The 24,298-nt window shown below is 30.4% G+C and overlaps 1 protein-coding gene across 1 annotated transcript; it reads left to right on the top strand.

The window, feature by feature from the left end:
• The first annotated feature begins 8,436 nt into the window (after positions 1–8,436).
• Positions 8,437–10,446, top strand: COL2 (CONSTANS-like 2). Its single transcript, XM_022040031.2, has 2 exons — positions 8,437–9,252; positions 9,862–10,446. The coding sequence occupies exons 1-2, from the start codon at positions 8,482–8,484 to the stop codon at positions 10,231–10,233; spliced, it is 1,143 nt and encodes a 380-aa protein (XP_021895723.1). The 5' UTR covers positions 8,437–8,481; the 3' UTR covers positions 10,234–10,446.
• The last annotated feature ends 13,852 nt before the right edge of the window (positions 10,447–24,298 follow it).

Raw genomic sequence — 24,298 nt, 5'->3', positions numbered from 1 at the left:
TAAGCAAACTATTCTACCCACACCCATCATATGGAAACACTTCTTGGAGGCGTTTAATACTAAGTACTTCCCCGACCACATTCGTCATTAAAAAGAGATAGAGTTTGCCCAACTTACCTAGGGAAGCCTCTCAATCACTTATTATGCTAGAAGGTTCACAGAGTTTAGTCACTACTCTCCCGAGATTACATATGATGAAGGGAAGATGACCCAAAGATTTCAGTTGGGTCTCCGTCCAGCTATTAGGAATCCCAATGTAGTACTTGAGCTTCGTACTTATCAACAAGTTCTAGTCAAGACGCAATTCATTGAGAGTACTATTGGGACCTCTGCACCGATAACAAGTAATTTCAGGCTTCTGATCCCCTATAAAAAGCCACTCACAAGTCAGGGCCATCAGAATAAGAGACCTAAGGTAGTTCACCCTGCCCCGCTGTAAACTTTTTTGGCTAGATAAAGTTAGAGTTGTGTTCATTATGATAAGAATCATGGGAATGTCCCGTGTTACCGAGTCAACAGTGCCTGCTTCAGATGTAGAAGTACTGATCATCATATCCGTGATTGCACCCAGCCTTAATTGCAAGTTAGACCAGCAGCCCTAGACCAAGTTTATGCCATTAAAGCTAAAGATGCAAAAATTGCTCCCGACGTGATTCAGGGCACGTACCTTTTTTACAAGCACATAACACATACTTTAATTGATATTAAAGCTACACATTCTTTTATTTTACATGCATTTGCACCATATTTAAGTGTTGTTCATGTGTCTATTGATTTTTCTCTAGTAGTGTCCACCCCTATAAATGGTAATATGACGACCAGTATAGTTTATAAGTCATGTATTACAGAAGTTACAGATAACAAAATTGAGGTAGATTTACTATTATCAGGGATTTTGACGTGATACTAAGGATGGATTAGTTCGTAGTCTATCATGTTACTATTGATTACTACCATAAGAAGCTTGTATTCAATATTCCTAATCAAGTACCATTTTTATGCTAATAACTTTTCTTTTTTCCTTCTTAATTCTTTGTGTATACGGAAAGTAATATCTTGATTTTAATTTATGTGATGTGATACAAAAATCTTAATATGTATAGGTAAGATAAGTAAGGGGGCTAATATCCAAAAAATTCTAATAGTGAGGGAATTCCTAGATATCTTCCCTGATGACCTACCAAGACTGTTTGTAAATTGAGAAGTGGAATTCGCCATCGATCTTCAATCAGGTACTCAACCAATTTCATTAGCCCCATATAGGATGAGCCGAATCGCAATGAAGGAGTTGGGGAAGTAGGCTCAAGAATTTTTTGGATAAGGATTTCATCCGGTATAGTGTGTTCTATTGAGGTGCTCCAGCCACATTTGTAAAGAAAAATGACGGGACACTGAGATTGTGCATAGATTACAAAGAGCTAAATAAAGTTACAATCAAGAATAAGTACCTTCTCTCCAGAGTTGATGATCTCTTTGACCAGTTATAGGGTGTACAAGTCTTTTTTAAGATTGACCTACGTTCGATGTATTATTAGATAAAGATAAAAGCTGAAGATATTCTGAAGAAAGCTTTCCGGACTAAGTATGAATATTATGAATTTCTAGTCATATTATTTCGATTGACTAATGCACTTGCAATCTTCATGGACATGATGAATAGGCTCTTCAGATTATTTTTGGATTAATATGTCATAGTCTTCATTGATGATATCTTAGTATACTATAAGAGTAAGGAGGAACATGTTTCGCATCTGCTTCAAGTTTTGCAGGTACTTAGAGAAAAAAAGTTGTATGCGAAGTTAAGTAAGCGTGGTTTTTAGCTCGATCATGTTACGTTTCTAGGACATGTAATATCAAAAGATGGTGTATTAGTAGATCTCCACAACATTGAGACTATGTAAACTTGGGAACGGCCTACTACGGTCAAGGATATCAGAGGACTTTTGGGATTAGTTGAGTATTACCGCAGGTTTATAAAGGGATTCTCTAAGATTGCAGCTCCTGTTACTCAACTTACAAAGAAAGATGTCAAGTTCGAATGGGATAAAACATGTAAGAGAAGTTTCACAGAGTTCAAGCGACAATTGACTACAACTTTTGTGCTAGCTTCACCGAATGAAACTGGTGGGTATACAGTATACAGTGATGCTTCTTTTCAGGGATTGAGATTGATTTTGATGCAGCATAGGCGGGTCATAGTCTATGGGTCTACACAACTAAAGACATATGAACAGAATTACCTAACTCATGACTTAAAGCTCGCTACAATTGTTTAGGCTCTGAAACTTTGGTGTCATTATTTGTATGGTAAAATATTTAAAATCTATACTGACCATAAATGTTTAAAATGTATTTTCACTCAGAAGGATCTTAACGTGCACTAGAGGCGATGGATAAAACTATTAAAAGATTACGATTGTAAGATCTTGTACCATCCAAACAAGGATAATATAGTAACAAATGCACTTAACAAAAAGAATGTAGGTACACTAGCTTGCATGATGGTTTCTTCGTGGAAGTTTTTAGAGGTTGTGCAGAAAATTCAATTTCATGATCAGGCTAAAAGTGTTTGTTTGGCTAGCTTAAATGTTCAACCTACAATACTACAATAAGTTAGAGATGCTCAGTTGACTGACTCTACATTATCGACCATTAGGAGAGACACAGGGCAAGGTTTGAAGCCAAGGTTCAAAGTGTTGAATGATGGATTACTCAGATTTAATGACAGAGTATGTGTCCCCAATAACGATGAATTAAAAAAAAGTATTTGACTGAGGCTCACTGCTCCAAATTCGGCACGCATCCGGGTAGTACTAAAATGTATTGAAATTTGAGACCTTGATTTTGGTGAAAGAGTATGAAAAGAGACATTGCTAAGTATGTTTCTAAATGCCTTACTTGTTAGCAGGTAAAAGCAGAACAACAGCGTCCTAATGGATCCTCCAACCTTTGCTGATTCCCGAGTGAAAATGGAAACACAACATCATAGACTTCATAATTAAATTGCTTAGGACCTGAGTGGGCCATGATGCTTTCTGGGTGATCGTGGATAGATTAATCAAGTCCTCCCCCTTTTTTGGCAGTGAAGATGACAGACTCTTTAGATAAGTTAGTTAGAGCTTATATCCACGAGATCATAAGACTACATGAGGTTCTAGTTTCAATTATATCTGATAAAGATCCTAGATTTACCTCTAGATTTTGGACAAGCTTTCAGCAAGCCATAAGCACCCAGTTATCCTTTAGCATTACTTTTCATTTTCAGTCATATGGGCAATCAGAGAGAACCATTCGCACATTGATGGATATGTTATGAGCATGTGTTTTAGATTTTGACGGATCTTGGGATGACCATTGTCATTAATAAAATTTGCTTATAACAACAGCTACTAAGCAAGCATTGGTATGACCCCCTATGAAGTGTTGTATGACCGACCCTGTAGATCACCAATCTGCTGATAAGAAGTTGTGGAATGAAGTTAACTGGCCTAGAGTTAATAGACGAAATTACTGTAAAGATTGATAAGATCATGAAGAACATTCAGGTCACCTAGTGTAGATAGAAAAGTTATGCGGATAACCGAAGAAGGGACCTTGAATTCGAGGTAGGTGATCATGTTTTTATGAAGATCACGTCTCTCAAAGGCATCAGTAGATTCGGAAAGAAAGAAAAGTTAAGCCTTTGATTTATTGGCTCATTTGAAGTTTTAGCGAGAATTAGAGCAACCGCCTATCGACTAGCATCTCGAGTTCACAGCGTATTCCATGTATCAATGCTATGAAAGTTCAATCCTAATCCATCTCATGTGATACCTTACAGGCCTCTTTTAATTCAGAAGGATCTATCATATAAAGAAGTTTATGTCACTGTCTTGGACCAAAAGGAAAAGGTGCTTCAGAATAAAGTGATTCCCCTAGTCAAGGTTTTGTGATGGAACCATACTCAAGAGGAAGCCACTTGGGAGATAGAAACAGAATTTCGAGACAAGTATCCCCATCTATTTAATGTTTTATAATTTAAATTAACTTCATATAAGGATATTTTATATTAATAAAATAAATTTTGAGGACCAAATTTTTCTAAGGAAGAGGGATTATAATAGACCCAAAACAACATCGTTTTAGGTAAGAGGAGAGGGAAAAAGATAAACTAGAGGTGTGTTTGCCTCTGGTCAGGGAAAGTGAAGAGGCAGAAGAGTCTACACCTCTGCCATCGGCCAGAAAAAGAGGATAGGAGACTTGCACGACGAAGAAGAAGAGTCGTGCAAGGCTCCTCCCGTGCCTTCCTATAAAAACGAAGGGAGGGAAGGTGATCAGTGCAGGAATCGAGAGAGAAAAAAAATAGAGAGAGAAAGGTCGCGACTATTATTAGTCGGCGGCCGAGAGAGAATAGGAGGAAGGAGAATAAGGAAAATGAGGAGGAACGAATGAAGTTGTACGCAACAGAGTAATGTCGGGGAAGGAGATCAGAGTACCACAGCCAAATCGTGATTTTGTGCATCCGCACCATTTTTTGGTGCGATTTTAGTTAGTTCATGGCGACATGTGGTGATTCAGCAGTAGCGCGTGACAATTTCTGATGGCGACGCGTGTTTGTTCCAGTGACATTGTGTGGCAGCGTGCAACGACATGTCTTTTGGGTGGTTATGCACGATTGTATTTAGCATTCGGGAACTTTTCTGCGAAGTAGATCCACGAATGAAAACTAGGTAAGTGTGTAAGCGCTTTCAAATGTAGTTTAATCTTTCTAAGATATTAAAACTATGGCATTTAATAATTGATAATTAGGCGCAGGATTCCGACGAGATTTTACTGTTGAATGTTGTGTTCCTATTTATGTTTATTATTAAAATTACTGATAAATCATTTTGTTATATTTTGGTAATTGAATTCATATATGTACAGGTTTCTATGTAATTGAGAGTATATTAGGGATATTTAGAAGAGTTTAAGTGGATGAATAGTTACAGTATGTGTGTTATAGGTATAGAATATATTAAATAATAAAAATTAAGAAATTTATCTGTAAGTTGAAATAAATAGATAGACATTAAAAGATTTGAAAAGCTCATTCAACCGATATCACCGATGGGTATGTGTGTGTGTAGCTTTTTGGCATGTCACTGTGGTGAACCCTACTTGTAGATATGACTTTAGCCAAACGTGGCGAATCGATAAAAATTGTGAACTGTATACTGTGTACTACAAACTGCAAACTGTGAATTGAATATTGACGTATTCATGTGGTAGATGGGATCTTTGCTGCTTTCATTGATACAAACGAAAATGGCATCGCGTGGTGAAAATATTTTATAGGATACAAGCCGATAAAAATGAATAGGAAGTCGTGTGTAACATTTATGATACTAAAATGCTAAATTAGTATCTATTAAACTGCTTACTGTCTAAATTGTGATATTAAATACTGAATGATGTTATTTATTGAATTGTTTATGTCATAAGCTATGATACTGAAATAATGAATTTTGAATGTTTACTAAATAAACTGATTTATACGATTTGGTTAATGAAGTAGGGTATAGATATCACATGTTTTCTAAATTAAAGAGAAAGTATTTTGAACCATCTCCGTCGGTAGTTTTACGTTTTCTACCAACTTTGACATATTACTCTACTATTTGTTGGTACTACACGCTTACTAAGTATATTAAACTCACTCTATTTATTATTCATTTCTTTCATATCAGAATACTTAGAACTCTGCTCATAAACAGTGAAAGATTTGCTAAGAGATTTATTTCGATTCGAACAGTACTTAATATTAATCATTTTATTTTTAGTGAGTTTTTATTTTAGAGTTTAGATATGTCTCATGAACACTGCATATTTTGAGTTAAACATATACGAGATGTACTTTTTATTATTTTAAAATTGTTGCGTAAAATATTACTATAAATTCTTTTATCATGATATAGTGTGCATACGGTCAGGACTCTGAACGAGAGTTTGGGCTGTCACATAACCTTTTATATGCAAAATAATTTATGCCAACATTATAAATGAGCTCTTACTCAAATACTAAAATTTATTAGTTATTCAAAATTCTTAGGTAAATTATTAAATTAGTTTGTAAAATTTTTCACTTACTGCAACTTAGTCTTTAATATTATTTTGTTATGATTTATTTATTTTTATTTATTTTAAATATTCAATTTTTTATTTTTTTTAACATTCAAAGTTTAAAATAGTCTTATCATGATTAAATATTTTAAAAAACTGTTCCAAAGAATAACTTTAATTAATTAATTAAATTTAAAAAATTAATATAAATAAAAAACAGACCTAAAAATTATTATTAATTTATCCATCTTATTAATTATTTAAAATTATTAGTTTGAGCTACTTTTTATAATGTTTAAACTTATTCTAATTATTTTAAAATTTTCTTTTATTAGAAAATAAAAATCAATCTCAAGTGTGAAACAAATAAAAAATATCGATACCGAATTATAACGAAGAACAAAATTTTAAAAGATGTTAGGTTCTTCAAATTTACCATATGATAATTTTTCATTGAAGAATAAATATGAGCCAATAAATTGAATTTTATGCTTGAAATAAATATTGTGATTTGTGCATGATTAGTAAGATTAATAAATAATATTATTATTGTCGCTGTTACGTTCCTTATATCATTAAAATGTATTATAAGTAAGTATTTATAGTGTATAGTTCACTTAACACATAAATACATACGCGCATATTTTCATTAAATAAAACCCATAAAAATTTATTTTTTAATACTTTAATTATTTCACAAATATACAATCCATACATATTTTTCATAAAATAAAAATACACATAAATACATAAAGTACAAAAATTGAATTAAAAACTTTAATTTCTTTTTATAATTCATTCATTCATTCATTTAAATTTCCAAACATCTTAAAATCAAATTCATTAATAATTCATCCAAAAATCCATTTTGACTCAGACCAAATTCATTAATAAAGCCCAAATTTATTTTAAAGACAAAAAATGGAGCCCATCATCGTCTTTGATTTCAAGCCCATTTATACTACCAAGAGATAAATTTATATTTTTTAAAAATATTTTGGTTGTATTAATCCAAGAGTAAATTAGAGATATGAAGCCATAAAAATTTTGTAATTCTACCGTACGATCGTATTAACTTAATACAAAAATTATTTTAATAATGACCAAAAAACACTAATAATTATTAACTAATTACCACAGAATTATTGAAAATTATTTTATACTACAAAATCCGAATTAAAATTATAAATTCATTCAAAAAAATCCCTCAACTTAATATGGGTTCTCTTGCATTTGCGATGGTGCGTGTGTATATGTACTGATGGCTGGGGCAGATTAAAGGACACCCACAACTGGAGATGAAGTGGCCTTAAGGTCACGTTGGGGGAGAGGGGGAGGATCAGATCAGTGTTGGCTTCGGCCTTATTTGAGTCGGCAACTTGTGGCGGAGGTGCGTTCTAATCTTTTAACTACTTACGTGGCAGAATCCTATTGGATAATCGAATAATTAACGCATTGTTGTCTGAGTCAGCTTTTTAAAAATGACTGTTTGGTTCCACGTCAACACCACCTTGACAGATAAGACATGCACAAGTTAGCATCAATAGGGTTACTAGAGAATATGATGTATTTTTATAAATATTTAAGGACCTTTTTAGTATATGGTCATAATTATTTACTAGTAAAAAAATTAATAATTGATATATGTAAGTAAAGAATATTTTTTGAATAGTAGAAATAATATTACGAGTAAAATATAAATAGTTAGTTAGAAAAATAAAATTGAGATTATTTGAAGAGTAAAACAATATAATAGGTTAAAATAAGTTAGCTAATGACCAATTAACCATAGATATAAATTTGTCTCTACTTAATTAGGATAAGATAAAAATTCTAATATAAAATAATTATCTTTTAAAAAAATTTATTTGAAATTTAAACGAACATTTCAAATCCCACACAGCTTTATGATCCTTTTTTCTTTTAATTCTTTCGGAAACTGGCAGTTTTTTTCTCCCAACGAGAAGACGGTAGTGTGAAAATAACAGCGCAGTGCCACGTCTTCAACGATCAAACAACTTGCCCCTTATCTTCACTGACACGTGTAACCGGCCATTTTCCATGGGCCACTAAAGATTATGAAACGACACGCGTCTTAACCGACGAGCGAGTACACAGGTTGTCTACTTGACAGACTACGGTGCACTTGCAACTATGAAACTCTTGACCTCTTCAAGAGCCAAGGAAGCAAAATCTGGGCCCCACTCACTTTCCCCCGAAACTGGGACCCACGAGAAAAACTCAGCCAACCACTAGATAATGCAATACCCTTTTACCACCACTAATTTATAGCCACGTGTCAGCCTCTAGATTCTCTCATCCCCACCTTGTATTTCTTTCCTCCCTCCTTTCACTCCCACTTCCTCCCCTACTCACTCATTACCCATTTTCAGACTCACAATGTTGAAGGAGGAGATTAGCGACGGTGGCAGCGGCGGCCGAGGAGGAGGAGGAGAAAACAACTGGGCCCGCATGTGCGACACGTGTCGTTCAGCTGCTTGCACGGTTTACTGCAGGGCTGACTCAGCGTACCTTTGCGCAAACTGCGACGCTCGAGTTCACGCCGCCAACCGTGTGGCTTCCCGCCATGAGCGCGTCTGGGTGTGCGAGTCCTGCGAGCGAGCGCCCGCAGCGTTTTTATGCAAAGCGGACGCAGCATCTCTCTGTGCGAGCTGCGACGCCGACATCCACTCCGCCAACCCACTTGCTCGGCGCCACCAGCGGGTTCCAATTCTTCCCATCTCCGGCTGCCTCTACGGAGGTCCAGCCAGTGAGCCAGGCGATGAGATGGGTACGACGGATGATGGATTTGTAACCGAGGAGGGAATTGGGGAAGAAGAAGAAGAGGAGGCAGCTTCTTGGCTACTGCTGAATCCAGGGAAGAACAGTAATAATAACCAGAGTAATGGGTTGTTGTTTGGTGGGGATCAGGTGGATGAGTATTTGGATTTGGTGGAGTATAATTGCGGAGGTGATCAGAATCAGTTCCATCCACAACAGCAGTTTGGTGTTGCAGTAATGGAGAAGAGTAGTAGCTATGGAGGTGACAGTGTAGTGCCTGTTCAATGTGCAGAAGGTCATCACCAGTTTCACCACCATAATTTTCAGTTAGGGTTGGACTATGAACCCTCAAAAGCTCACTACACGTACAGTGGTTCAATTAATCACAGTGTAAGCTTTTCTAATCACTACAGGTGCAGTGGTTCAATATTTGAATACTCTTAAATTAAAGAAAGAAAAACTACTGACATGGAACTCTTGAAATGGGTCTTGGATTTTTGCTCCTGTATATCTGTGTGTGTGTGTGTATATATATATATTGGGATTTGTGAGTATTCCAGTTCAAGTTTTGACACTAATGGAATTTGCTTAGATTTAGTTGATTCCTAATTTCCTCACATATTTGTACTACTTTTAGACTATGTATATTATAAATATGTGTGGGTTGTTATCTATTTTTTATACATATACATATACACATATATGCACTTATGTAGGAACTCTTGCTCCAATATAACTATGTCCCATTCAGTAAGCCATAGAATATCACATACTCTGTGAAAATCTGTATAAACTGATTTCACAACTTAAAACAAAGAAGAGTTAACAGAGGGATTAGAGAAAAAAAAAAAAAGAAAAGGCGCAGTGGTGTTCTTTTTTGAATTAGAAAAAAAAGAAATATATTCTCAGGTTTAGATAATTATAGATATATAGATATGTAAGTTATGTGTATAATGTGAACTAATGTGTTTTTCCATACTCATATATTGAATAAATTAGGTATCAATGTCGTCAATGGAAGTCGGAGTAGTGCCGGAATCAGGAATAAGCGAGATATCGGTTTCACACACGAGGCCTCCAAAAGGGACAATAGACCTATTCTGTGGGAACCCAAATCAGATCCCAGTAGCAACTCAACTGAGTCCATTGGACAGGGAAGCAAGAGTGTTGAGATACAGAGAGAAGAAGAAGACAAGGAAGTTTGAGAAGACAATAAGGTATGCTTCAAGAAAAGCTTATGCAGAGACAAGGCCAAGAATCAAAGGTAGGTTTGCTAAAAGAACAGATCATGTTGATCTTGAAGTTGACCAAATCTTCTCTACACCCTTGACTGCTGCTGATACTGGATATGGTATTGTTCCTTCCTTCTAACTCCTCTTCAACATATATACACCAAACCATTACTATGCATGCTAGAGATGATGATTGTGATGGTAATGATATGTATTCTCATATTGTATGCATGTTGGGTAATTTTGTTTCTAGTTTCTGTGTTAATTATCATGATACTCAAATGATTATATATCTTGTAAATGCATGTATTATATAAGTTTCCTTTTTGGAATATATCAATTTCTTTTTCAATATGCAATTTATTTTTGTGCTTGATAATCAAGGCTATCATGTAATTCGTTTATAATTTCTAAATTCTTTTAACTACCAAGCAATACAAATTTTATTATAAAGTGATAAAAATTTATCCTACATGAAAAAATGGGTGTTCATAATTAATGGGCTAATGTGAAAATTCAATAACCCATTGATACTGGGCAGCCCAGAAAGGAAAACACAGTGCATTTGGATTGAATCCAAGATGGCTATGTAACGCCTTTGAACCCACCACAGAGTTGTTTTAGTTTTATAAATATGCATTAAGTAATATTTATATAGCTCTTGATATTTGTTATATTATGCATATATATCCCACACATTTTAAAACTAATCAAAACAACTTTGAAATCTGTATACATATATATATGTATGTATATATTTTCCTGTGTCGTGCACCACCTTAGTAAGAAAAAATGTGAGTATAGTTTTATCTAATTAGCTAGTTTAGGGTATATAGATTCAGTACACTGGTTTATTTGATATTCATAATTTGAGTATTAGTCAATTAATATAAAATTATTAATTTAAACAACATTAGTAGTTCATATTTTAAAAAATTTAATATGTAAATATTTATATAAGACTATATGTTTTTTCTTTCATTATTTTAAACAATATTTTTTAAAAAGCATAGATCTTTTAGATGTATATATATATTAACGTACAAGCTATTGGAGACAAACGCAATTTATCAAGTGCTTAAGATGATCTTTGCAAGTAAAGCATGATTACATTTCAAGTTTTTCACAATTCTAAATTCGCTTGGCTTTTTGTTAAGTTCATATGGTGTTTCTGGTGATAAAATAAATTATTGAATTCATAATTTTTAAAAAATATATATTAAATATATCATAACTTATTAAGTATATTTTCTTTTAAAATTTTAATAAACTAATTTAACAATATTTGGGTTTTCATCTATTTAAAATTATGATTTTTCAATTTCAAATTAGTTAAATATAATTATTAATTTTTTTTTTTTTTTTAAAAAATGGGTTAAAGTCAATTCTTTGTTCTTATTACTTCTTTAATTATTTCACTTAGTACATAAAATGCATTAGTTACGGGTAGCTAATTTTATATTAATGGGGTGATATAAAAAAAGTAAAAAACGTATTTTTAAATTTATATCAAATTATATTTTATATTTTCTAATTATATCAAATATGCACCTTAAATTATTACGATATATTACCAATTCTCTGTCAATAATTTTAGTTAAAAATAACAATATACTATTTTTTATAATAAAGTAAAAGTAGTATTAAAGCAAAGAAACGTTACACAATTTACTCATTTTTCTCAAATTTTTATCTCTCTGCCTTTTTATTATAACAATACTTTTATTTAATTATTTTAAAAATAAAGTTTTGTTAATTTCAACGGAATGTATTAAGACAAATATGATTTGATATATATATATATATATTGTAATATTTTAAAGTGGGTAATTGATATAATTTACAAAAAATATATAGCACAATTTATCACAAATGTAAACGTATCGGAGTATTTTTTTTTTTTTTTTTTAAATATTAACTCTTTTTTCTTGTAGGCATATACTTTCATAAAACAAAATCCCCTAACCCCAAAATTATTATTTACTTAGTTTATATAAGATTGTCAATAACTTATGTGGAAATCCAATTCCATTATAGGCGAACCAATGAACTATATATTATATACGTTATATTAAAAAAGAAGCAAGAAATTTGCTTGTCAAACCAAAATTTCTGCTTTTGGAAAATGGAAATAATAAGAATATTATATTTTTAATTCTACCATATTAAAGAATATATAAACACGTTTTGTGGGACCAGCTATCGAAAACCCTTTAATGACACAAAGTATATATATATATATATATATATATATGTTTCTTTTTTTTCATTTGTTCACATTATACTCATTTTTCTCCAATTCGTTGCTTCAACCATGTAACATGAACGTGTAAATTAAGAAATTTCCCTAAATACCCTTTAATAACAAAGGCCATTTCATAATTGATATTAATCATTTCAAAATTTTAAATATCTTTGTATTAATGTATGAATTAAATTTATCTTCATACGATTTTAAATATGTATTTTTAAAAATTTTATATTTAATTTAGTATGTATAAAAAATTAAATTAAATTAAAATTATTTAAAAATAGAACGATTTTTTGTCAATTGTGGATATTTTAAATATCTAATATTGGTACGTTGATTAAAATGTTAGATGTTCTTCTTTTTTTTCTTTTCTAATTGGTTAAGATAATTTTAGTGGAGAGTGCATACATGATTAATTTAATACAATATGAAACCGTGGTTTGTGAAGAGAAAAAGGGGGCAGGTAGCTGGAATATGGAACCATATCTATACGTGTGTGTGTGTGTGTATATATATATATATATATGTAAGCAACTTTTGTTAAGTAAATAAAGAAGGTTCCAATGAATTCTACAAAATTAGAATGAGAGTGGAGGGCAAGAAAGAATCACTTGCTTTTGAAAACTGTAAAGGGCAATTTGGTATCCTTCAAATGAAATTTCTTCTGTTACTTGTCCTAATCCTTTCACTCTCCTTCACTGTTACCCTTTTATTTCTATGCTATAAATACCAAAACCCTTCATTTTCATTTCACCCCAGAACCAAAAAAAAAAAAAAAAACACCCAAGTACATATATCATATCATATCATACACCACAAGAAAAATTATGAGGCCAGCTGCAAGCAACTCCACTTCAGCCACCGGGGATGCTGTACTCCGGCAATGGAATTCCCCGATGCCTTACTTGTTTGGTGGGTTGGCATTCATGTTATTGCTCATCTCGGCTGCATTGTTCATCTTGGCTTGCTCGTACAGAAAATCATCCTCCGAAAACACGAGGAATCGTAATATTGATCATCACCGTGAAGCTGCTGCAGCGAAGCAAGAGGCGGGTGAGACGAAAATGGATGTAAAGATTGTTGTGATCATGCCCGGCGATGATAATCCTACTTACTTGGCAAAACCAGTCTCCGCAGATCTTCGTGATCAAGTTTGAGCTATGAGGATACGATCACTGTTGATAAAACTTTTTGGGTTCTTTATTTTCCACAATTGTTTTGTATTGTAGGGTCATGGAGATTGCGGGAAGATGTAAAAATATTTGTTGAGTTCATTTTTGAAATGAAAGATTAACAGGTTTATAGTTAATTATTAATTAGTATGTTGTGTGTATAAGTGATTTTAATTAGTATTGAAATATTAATAACTAAAAAGAAGCGTGTTAAAGGAGAGAAAGGAAATGAATCCTAATTATTCCAACTAATTAATTGCCTCCAGCTTTTATTAATTATATTATGCCAGTTAGATATACATGTACGCCGTTCATAACTGGAATATAAAATTTTCAATTCAAGTTTTTTTTTTTACCATATGATCAATGCTTGGGTTGGTCACATGATAAACGAAACGTTCAGGAAAGTATAAGTAATTATTTAATGAATAACCAAAATGATGTTAATTTTCGTAAACAAATGAAGTTGCGAGGTAAGTTCGTAGTACAAATAAATTTTAGTATACAAACTTTATATGTCTTCTTATACACTGATTGGTGTAGTAAAATAAAAAAATTGTACGAGCTATTATAAATAAGCAAAAATTATTTCATTGGACTTTGACCCATCCTCCAAACTCCTTTTGTTTGCTTCGTATGTGCATACTAAGGGCAATTCCAGGATCTATGATGTCCGTTATATTTATTTTCCTTCTAATGATTCTTTGTTCGCCTCTTGTTTTATCATGTTTGGAGTAGCTTGTTGATAATTTAGAGTTCTCTTTACGTCGTTGGAGATTGATAACTTTATATTAAATGATATATAAAGATAATTGCTCTTAAAGAGTATAAAATTAATTAGTCGATGATGTTTTTATAAGCCAAACCAATTCTTATTAATAGGCATTCGAGCATAATTGTGGCTTGTTTATAGTAATTTTTGATAGTGGGAAACATGGAATAGGTCATTCAACTTTTGTTGTGCTAATATCAAATGCTACCAGTGAGTGGTAAGATTTATTGAGTCATTTGATGGGCAAATGAATATGGTAAGAAGCCTCCCGAAATAATCATTTATGTTGAGTTACCATCACCAATGAGTATCCTTTTAACCTTATAGTACTTGGTGGTGGATGTTATGATTAAGGTATTGTGTAGTGTCCTAATTTTATATCTTTTTTTGTGCAATAAATAATCTCTATTGTGGTTGTTTTACTTTTGTCATAAAGTTTTCTGCGATCTCAGTCATGCACAAAATTATGGATAATATCATCATAACACATGAAATCATTTGATATATAAATAAAAAGGCTGAAAGGGTTATATATGATCAAAGTGACCCTAAAAAGGCATATTATAGGTTGAATTGGGATTTCATCGAGAACTTCTTCAAAGAGGTTAGTTTTTCTTTTAGATGGATTGATGTGACAACGTGGTATATCTGGTCTTCCTTGCAAATTGCTGTAAATAAGAAAGTTATTGAATACTTCACCCATTCTCAAGACATTGAATATAGTAATCCTCTTTCTCTATATCTTCTTTTATTTTATATTGAAAGAATAAATTAACTTTTTCACGATAAAGTTGAGAGCAAATAATAAAAATCATCAAAATAGAGAGGGAAAAGACTAAGTTTTCACACCCCCTGGTTTGCTGATGATCTTATCTTATTTTTTGAAGCATCTCATGAACATATTAAAACCATGAAAGGATTCCTAGGCACCTTCTATGTCAGCTTTAGAAAAAAAATTAATTTGACTAAATCTCCAAAATCCTAATGTAGAAATATCAAAAAGGACTTGCAAGGTACTAATAATTAACTTGTATAATGGTAGGGAAGATATGCTAGTTAAAGCCATCATGTGCTTGATTGTGTCATACACTACGCACCATCGTCTCGCTGCCCTCTTTAATCCTAGACCAATTAGATAAACTCATTAGAGACTTTTTATGGGGATCTAGGGTTGGTTAAAAGAAAATTTATCTCGTGAGTTAGAGTAAAATCTACCAATATAAAGAAGCTAGTCGACTTAGTATCTACGTGATGCACCCTGAAAATGTACGGTCTAAAGCCTTTAGTCGTGGAGTTATAAACAACTATATATAGATAGTAATTGACTTTTATTTCCTATCTGCGAAACATAATTGTTATATTTTTAGTCTTTTTAATTGAAATTAAAATAATGACTAGAGTTTGATAAGTTATAGGTGCAAATTCTCAAGGCTAAGTACTTTCTTCAACATAGTATTTTAGACTTTAACCAACCGTAATTCAATGCATCCCTAACTCGAAAGAACCTCCAAAGCTATTAGGAAGATCCTTGAAGGACTACAACTCACGCTTTTAAAGATATAAATATTTTCATCATTTTACTAGCCTAACTAATGGAACTCCTTTGCATAACTCAATTAAACAATTGCTTAAGTGTGTACTCTAAAGAAATTAGGAGGATAGGGTCTCACATCTTCATAAAGAAGACAATTCTTGTGTTAGTGCCTTTGCTCATAACCCTAGGACCTATAGTTAAGAACACATATTGCATACTCTCCCCCCAAAAAGTTTGAAGCTTTCACTTTAGCTTAATAATTTTGATAATGCTTGGTCTATCAGATTCTTTTATTTTTTTTTTCTTTTGTATTGAAAAAAAAAACTACGTATTAAAAATTTAAAATGAGAAAAAAAATAGATGAAAGTGGGTAAGTAATGGACAACATCTTAAAAATAAAATACAACAATAATTAACCAGACTTACCAGTCTTAGTTGTTAACAATTAATTAATAATTAGATTAATTAGTTTCCGGGTCTTTAATTTTATGATGATTAAGTAATAAATCAATATCATTATTAATTAGTAGTCTACTTTAATAAAGCATTACCATATATATGTACCATCATTAGCCAACTATATTTGACAGAAGTGATATGGGAGTAACTAGGAAATATATTTTCAAATTATAATGGTTTTGAATTAGGTTAAAGAGATGTGGCGTCTCGAAAGTTTTACTTTTTAGCAGTGCCCACTAATTCACAAAGAGGAAGATTAACCAATTGATAATTTAATTAAAATGTGGGACATAGCATTAAGTGAAAAGAGATTGTGTTTACTTTCTTTCAACATGACAAGTTGATCTAAATTAAGGTTAGTGCTTTTGGCATATCAATTTCTTTCTAGTGGGAGACACTTGAAATAATTAATTATGAAAATCTTTTTGCTTCCACTAATAAAAAAAAATTATTATTATAATGTCATTCCACATATTTGTTTGTGTATATATACACACACACACATATATATATATATATATATATATATACATATATGTGTGTGTGTGTGTGTGTGTGTGGTGGATAAGTTTGTAGTTGAAGTTGACGGAAATTGACTTCTGAATTCTTCATGTTCGTCTCTTTTCTAGATTCATATATTGGGATGCCGTCCAGCCCATTCCACTAACATACACCGTTCTTTGGAAAAAAAAAAATTAAACACATTTTGATAGCAAAATATTCTTAATTACAATCAAATAGGATTCAACCAAATTCGAAATATAAACTAACTTATTTACAGAGATTCTCTATGTTTATGCCTAAAAATTTGATAAATACAATTAACTTTTTAATTCATTAAATACATGTTAAATGCTGCTGACTAATTGTAATATATATATATATGTATATATATTGTTCTCCATTTACTAGAAACACCATGAAACAGAAGACAAATTCATTAACATATTAAAGTTTGAAATGAATCTATAATGGGGAATAATCCCAATTTTATACGCAGGCAATTCTGCACTTTAAATTGCCACCAAAAAGAAAAAAAACTAAATTGGAAGCTACTAAAAAGCAAAAATAAAGTGTTCTGATTTAAAGAGCTGCAATATACTTACATATATATATATATGTATATATATTATTAACTACTTATATAATATTACTATATAATAAGTTGAGAGACAAATTAGTAGGTCTGAAATCTGTATATACTCGTTCTTGCACTTCATTGCAACATACCTATGAATCATGACACTGAGCATCAATATCAGACAGCATATTAAAGTTTAAAATGAATCTATAATGTTGAATGATATACTAAAAAAAAAAAAAAAAAAAAAAAACAAAAATCAAGTGTTTTGATTTGAAGAGCTTCAATATATATGTATATAGTAATTCTATAGATATTATTTTTTACTCATAAATATATATATATATATATATATATATATATAGACATGAATTATAATATAGTTAAACGAGATATAATATAATTATAATATTCCTAAACCACCATATACTTGCAACTAAATATATGGATGGCCTTTTAAAACATTTATCCATCGTATATTCCTTTGATGGATCATCCACCATTATGCTACCCAACACGATTCAGCAGCCATGAATGATTTATCCATATATATATATCCAATACAGTTTAAGGTTATAACCCCCTTTAGATTTTCTTTTTCTAAATAATATTTCTGTAAACTGTTTCACTTTCAAATAGAATTCTATATAACATACAATTTTACTGATTAATATTAAGCAAAATATATTGGTTGTAATTAATTTTATTGTAAATGATGATTGAAAATAGAATGATTTCGTTTGCCCTTGTACCCACGAAGGGCTATATATTGTTGATATATATATATACACTACAGGAACATGGCCGGTAGGAGATCTGAAAAAGATGAACACTACATATATATATATATATATAGAGAGAGCCCGTATGCCATGTCAAGTGACAGTCAGGCTGAGATTCTTACAAAAATGGAACACTACTAATTTATATCTTACGAACAATTTGCTTCCGTCGTTCTTTTCTACTGAAGGACTGATCTCATATGTATACATATATATATATATACCTACACAACAAAAGATATACGCCGTATATATTACAATTGATAAGGCCAAAAAGCTCTACAAGATCAAAATAGGAAACAAATATAGAGAACAATTAGTAGATCGCGTCAGAAAAACCTAGAAGATCAAAAGAGGACAAGAAAGCAGAAGAGAACCTGAAATCACAGGTCACACAAAATTTGAAAGTTATGAAACTGAAGACCAGCCAGCTGCAACCCTTGATGCGTATATACATATATACACACACACATATAATGAGCACAACCTGATATATAGTAGCTAACTAGCGAACTTTCCCTTAATTAATAACTGGTTTTAACATGATTGTTTTTGTTGATTTAGATTAACACAAAACATTATACAGGTGTCAGCAATAATCAAGCACCGAGCATCATTGTAAGTTGAATATCTTCATGAGTTTACCAAAACAATATTTCACTTTTAGGTCAATATATATATCTAATATTCAATATGAGATCGTGTAATCCATATATATTTTCAAAAAAATAATAATAATAATGGGTTCGTGGAAACGACGTCGTTTATGGCACAAAGATAGATGGTGCAGTACTTTAATTCTAGAAAAAATTAGAAGTTTAGATCTAGAACAATAAAATATAATATTACTATAAATTTAATTTGTGTTTCTTTCAGAAACATTAAACAGAAGAAATTATAGCAAGGAGAAAGTCAAGAATTTATTTTATTTTATTTTATGTTTAAATTAATATACCGGGGGGTGTATATATATGTATATGTATATGTATATGTATATATAGGAGGATTAAAAGAGAAAAAATTAGGCAGTCCACGGGAAGATGTAAAATTCCATCTCTCTTTTCTTTGGGTGGAAGACTGACAATTCTCGCATTATTGAGTGTGTATGTACATATGGAAACATGCTAATTAAATAATTGACGGCATTAAGTTGATTTGGTTGGCTTTTTTAATTTTCATTTTAATTTTTGTTCCTTTATGTTGGAATAGAAAATATGAAAAGATTTTTATTTAATTAAAAAGAGATATAGATATATCTATTTATTTATAATTATTTAACCGTTCATTTATTTCGATTTAATTTTTTATTATTTTATTTTAAATTCTTATGATCACTAATTTATAATTTTATTTGTAATCGATAATTTATAATTAAAAAATTATAAAATTATTATAGAATCATTGTTTGTGTTTTTGTTAAAATATTTTATAATACGTCTAAATTATTTTAACTTTTTTAATTAAAAAATTAAAAAAACCCTAAACTTTTAAAGTAAATACAAAAATATTAGAGATTAAATTATAATAAAAAATTAAGAATTAAATTATAACATGTGAGAATCGTTATAAACTAATTGAATAATTTATTTGGGTGGATATAAGCGCGAGGGCTTGAATATGCAAAGAACTAAGAATAAAATTTAAACATCATAATTATTTTGTTGATAGATTTTGAAAATGTGGAAATGAGAGGACAATTTGCGCAGTACTTACATGTCTTGATTTATTTATATGACCTCCAAACGTATACATACATATATACATACACACACACACACACACACACACATATATTATATATCTGAAAATACTAAAGAATGTATAGTGGTTTTTTTCTTGATGGGCCAAGTATGTTTAATTGTCTGTTGGTAGACTAAAGTTGATATGTTGATTTTGTTTAATTCTTTTTTTTTTAATGTATATATTCATACCAGAGAAGTTAAATGTGAATGGGGTTAGGTTTTTTTAAAATATATATATATTTTTAAATGGAACAAAACAAAATATTTTTTTTAAGAGGAAATACTTATGCTACCAAGATTTCACATACTTTTCACTTGTACTAAAATTTGCATTTGCTTCACACACATACACTCATGGACATATACATGCACATAGACAAGAAAACATACAAACACTCTTTCTATATATGTTTTTCTCTCTCTTATTTGTCGAAACCATTAAATTCCATTTTCCTTCTTCTTTATCTTCATCGTGATAATAGGTGGTGATGATAATAATCTTCTTCTCTATAAAGTTCATAAAAAAACTAGCCTTATCTCTCTAATTCACTAAGCAAACATCATTTCTTGTCTCTTTTATTGTTTTTTAGCCCTTTGGTTTCAAACTTAAAAGTGTTTCACATTGGATATACTCTCTAGTGAACCACACTATATATATCATTTATATTGTTGGCGAGAGTATATAATTTAACATAATCATTATAAGTTGTTAATGTTCTATACAGATAAATTATTAATCCATGTAAGTTAAAAGTATTAGAAGTCAAGACATTTATATAAATAAATTTGATGCTTCAATTTATGATACTTGAGTAGAAGATGGAGTGTATACTTATTATCGAGTTCAACATCCATCACTTATATAACTAGTATTCTAAGTGTGATTTATAGACTTTGGGTTGTTTTTTTTTTTTTTTCAAAAGATTTATTGTCACTATCAAGGTCAATCACAATTGACAATATGGGATCATGAAGGATCCATGATTCTTAATATAGTAGCCCATGACAATGCTTCTCTATAGGATGAGCGATTTAGAAACATGTCTTCCTCACTACCTTGTGCCAAAAATCAAATGATTGTGAGGGTTCTTATGCCTTATTATCCTATTCTCTCTAGCTTTAGATGGAGGAGGGGCTTCAGGTAACATTTTGACTTACTGAACAAGAACATGAGATTATAAAGTATTCTTCTCAAACTAATACCTTATATATTTATTAAGATATAGATAAACTAATATCAATGGACAAGATAGTATAAATCAGAATTATCACTTTTTAAAAAAAAAAAAAATTGAATTAAGATAGTTCTTTTATTTGCATATTATCTTTAACATATATAACTACTGTTAGCTTTTAAACTCCATTTAATTTTTAAGGGAAGAGAAAAGAGAAGAAATGAAGGTCATGAAAAATAATTAAAAAAATAGTTTATCGTTTTTATTTTTGGATGCATAAAAAATAAGGGACGAAATAAATGGAGAGAAAATTAGTTAAGGCTTGCTTGATAATGAAATGTCCAAAAAAAATTTCTAACTACTTGAGAGTTTAATAAATAGGGCTAATATTTGGAGCATTTAAAAATATATTTAAATCGTGATAAATATCTATGAAAATTTTCATCGAGTACATAATGGACTTTCTTTTGTCATTTACTAAAGAATAGTAAAAAAATGCCTCTAAATAACTTATATTTTATAAATGTAATTGACAATAAAAATAATAAAAAATATGCTCAATTATTTAGAATGTTTAGAAATATTCTCGAGTACTAAAAAATACTCAAAAATATCGATAACTAACTGTTATTTTCACAAATACAACAGAGTGCAAGAAGTACTAAGAAATGTGTCAAGATACGTGAAACACTTTGAAATAATTTTACATATATAAAATTACTAAAAGTCCAATAACTATGTACTTAAGTTTATTAATAATATATCTACAATGCTAAGAGTGTTTGAGTATAAAGAATGTCAAGAAATATATCCAATGCATACTAAAGTATCTGAAATATAAAAAGTATCGGAATGTTCAAAGACTAAGTTGTCCAAAAAAAAAACAAAAATATTTTTAGATTTTTATAATATTCGTAAACTTATTATATACTGAAATACTTGAACAATAAGAATTTTTAAGAAATATATACGATACATAATATATATTGAAATATCATTAGGTAGCAAAAATATTAAGAAATAATGTTAAATAACACCCTTATACTAAAAAATATATTGTAGTACCCAAAATATAACAAATTAAATATATCTAATCATTTTAAAATATTCAAAAAACACGTTTAAATAATTAAAATACTTTTATACATATTGAATTATTGAAATGTCTTATTACTTCTTACTATTAACTATGATCTATAGTTCAGAAAGATGTAGGCCAAAAGCCGATAATTATTGCTAATGTTAAAGATGGTTGGTTTCATGTGCTGCCGAAGTATGTACCTAATCAGCAAGAGCCGTTGGTAGTGTTGAAGCATATTTGAGAGCATAAAGAATCTGCCATCAATGCCATAATATGTGTGTAGATATATATAAACCATAATCCATGTACATATACATATACATATATATATATATATATTGCGTGTGTATTGAATATAATTTCCATACAAAAACTTATGCATTTACTTCAATTTTCTGTTTCAAATGATATTCCTCTAGGTAGTATCAAGTGATTATGCCCTCTATTAAAAGAAGCCTAGCTACCCCATTAGGCCATTTCTTGATGCTGCAATATGAAATGAAGTCGCTCATCATAATAAAGCCAGACTCACTTGTTCATCACGCTTTTGCAGTTTAATATGATTGCTTTCTGATTTCAAGCTTTCCTTTTAGTAAAATGCTTTCGACAGTGTAGAAATAGATAGATCTTAAACTAATATTATAACAACGATTACATACATGTATGTATACGTGTTTAGAGAAAAAAATTGAGTTATCATGCAGTGAACAAAAATTTGAAGTCTGTAATCTTTTCAGCCAGATTTATATGTATTTTTGCCTGCAAAAGTACTCTTTGTTAATGTAAAACTTATCCAGTTTTGATCATTTTCACATATTCAACTCCGTTCAAATAGCATATAAAGATATATAATCTTAGCCTATAATGATATATATATATATATATTATACTATACTAGCGGACAAGCAACCATTATGTGGAGAAAATGATATATGAATTAGTGACATCAGGGAAGGCTACTAATTGCTAATAATTCAGAAGAATATATATCTACCTAGCAATTGTTGATATTTTTACCAATTGTAGATATCTATTATACTCCATGCATAGAAAGCAAATATATACATGAAGGAACATAGATATGTAGGTGATGTATATATTATCTTCTAATTTTTAATAAAGATTATTTTATTTAAAAAAATCTTATGTTATTCGTAAACATTATACGTTATGTTTACCTTCTCCCTAAAAGAATTATAATATTAAATTTAATTTAGGGTTTTTTTTTTTTTTTTTTGGTTCTTCACACCATTTATTTATTAATTTATATGATCTCTAATAGGATATAAATAATTGATTACTCGTTTTATATCGACTTAAATTTTTAAAATAATCAATTCAATATATCATTTTTAAACTAGATATCTTAGTTCGAATTTTAGTTTTACTATCTTTATTAAAAATTAACTTTATATAAAATTTGGTAAATGTATATATGATTTAAGCTTTTAGTTAGTTGAATTTACGTAGAAAGGAACGCGTTAAAATGTATGTATAAAAGTTATGTTAAAATAAAAATAATTGGTTGAGTTTAGACTTTTGAAAAAATAAGTCTTATCTATTGTTTAATAAATGGTAATTATATGAAGGAATAAATGGTAATCATGGATCTTAATTTCAAAATTTCAATATGGTAGTTTAAGTTAATTATTGTATTTTCAAAAATATAATTAAAAAGTAAAAGTAACTACTACCGAGTTAAGAAGGAAAAGAATAATCACTTCACCTAATTCTTTAAACCCTAAGAAAAAAGTAATTTGTCATGGGGAAGAAAATGCCCACAAAAGATGTGGTAACCATCATTACAAAAAGATTTGAAAAACATGGTGCATGATTTCACAAACTATATTTGACATCATATGCATACATATATATATATATATATATATATATATAAACCTATTAAACTATACATCTACAGTCTCCACTGCAGCAAAGCAAGCACAAGGAATCTTCCCTTTAAATTTCCAAAAGAGGGCACTGTAGTCATTTCAAATGTATAAATATATACACATATGTCAATATATCTCTTTAATCGGCACTATCTACCCCATCCTTAAATTCCCACTATAAATTCACCTTCTAATGACCTCTCACTTCATCATCTCACTTTCAGATTAACTTTAAGCCAAACAGGACAGAGAGAGATAGAGAG

Source organism: Carica papaya, chromosome 1, assembly GCF_054855325.1.
Source record: "Carica papaya isolate Zhongbai chromosome 1, ASM5485532v1, whole genome shotgun sequence".
In the NCBI taxonomy this organism is placed as follows: domain Eukaryota; kingdom Viridiplantae; phylum Streptophyta; class Magnoliopsida; order Brassicales; family Caricaceae; genus Carica; species Carica papaya.
The sequence above is the reverse complement of the archived record's forward strand: the minus strand, read 5'-3'. Positions and strand labels throughout refer to the sequence as shown.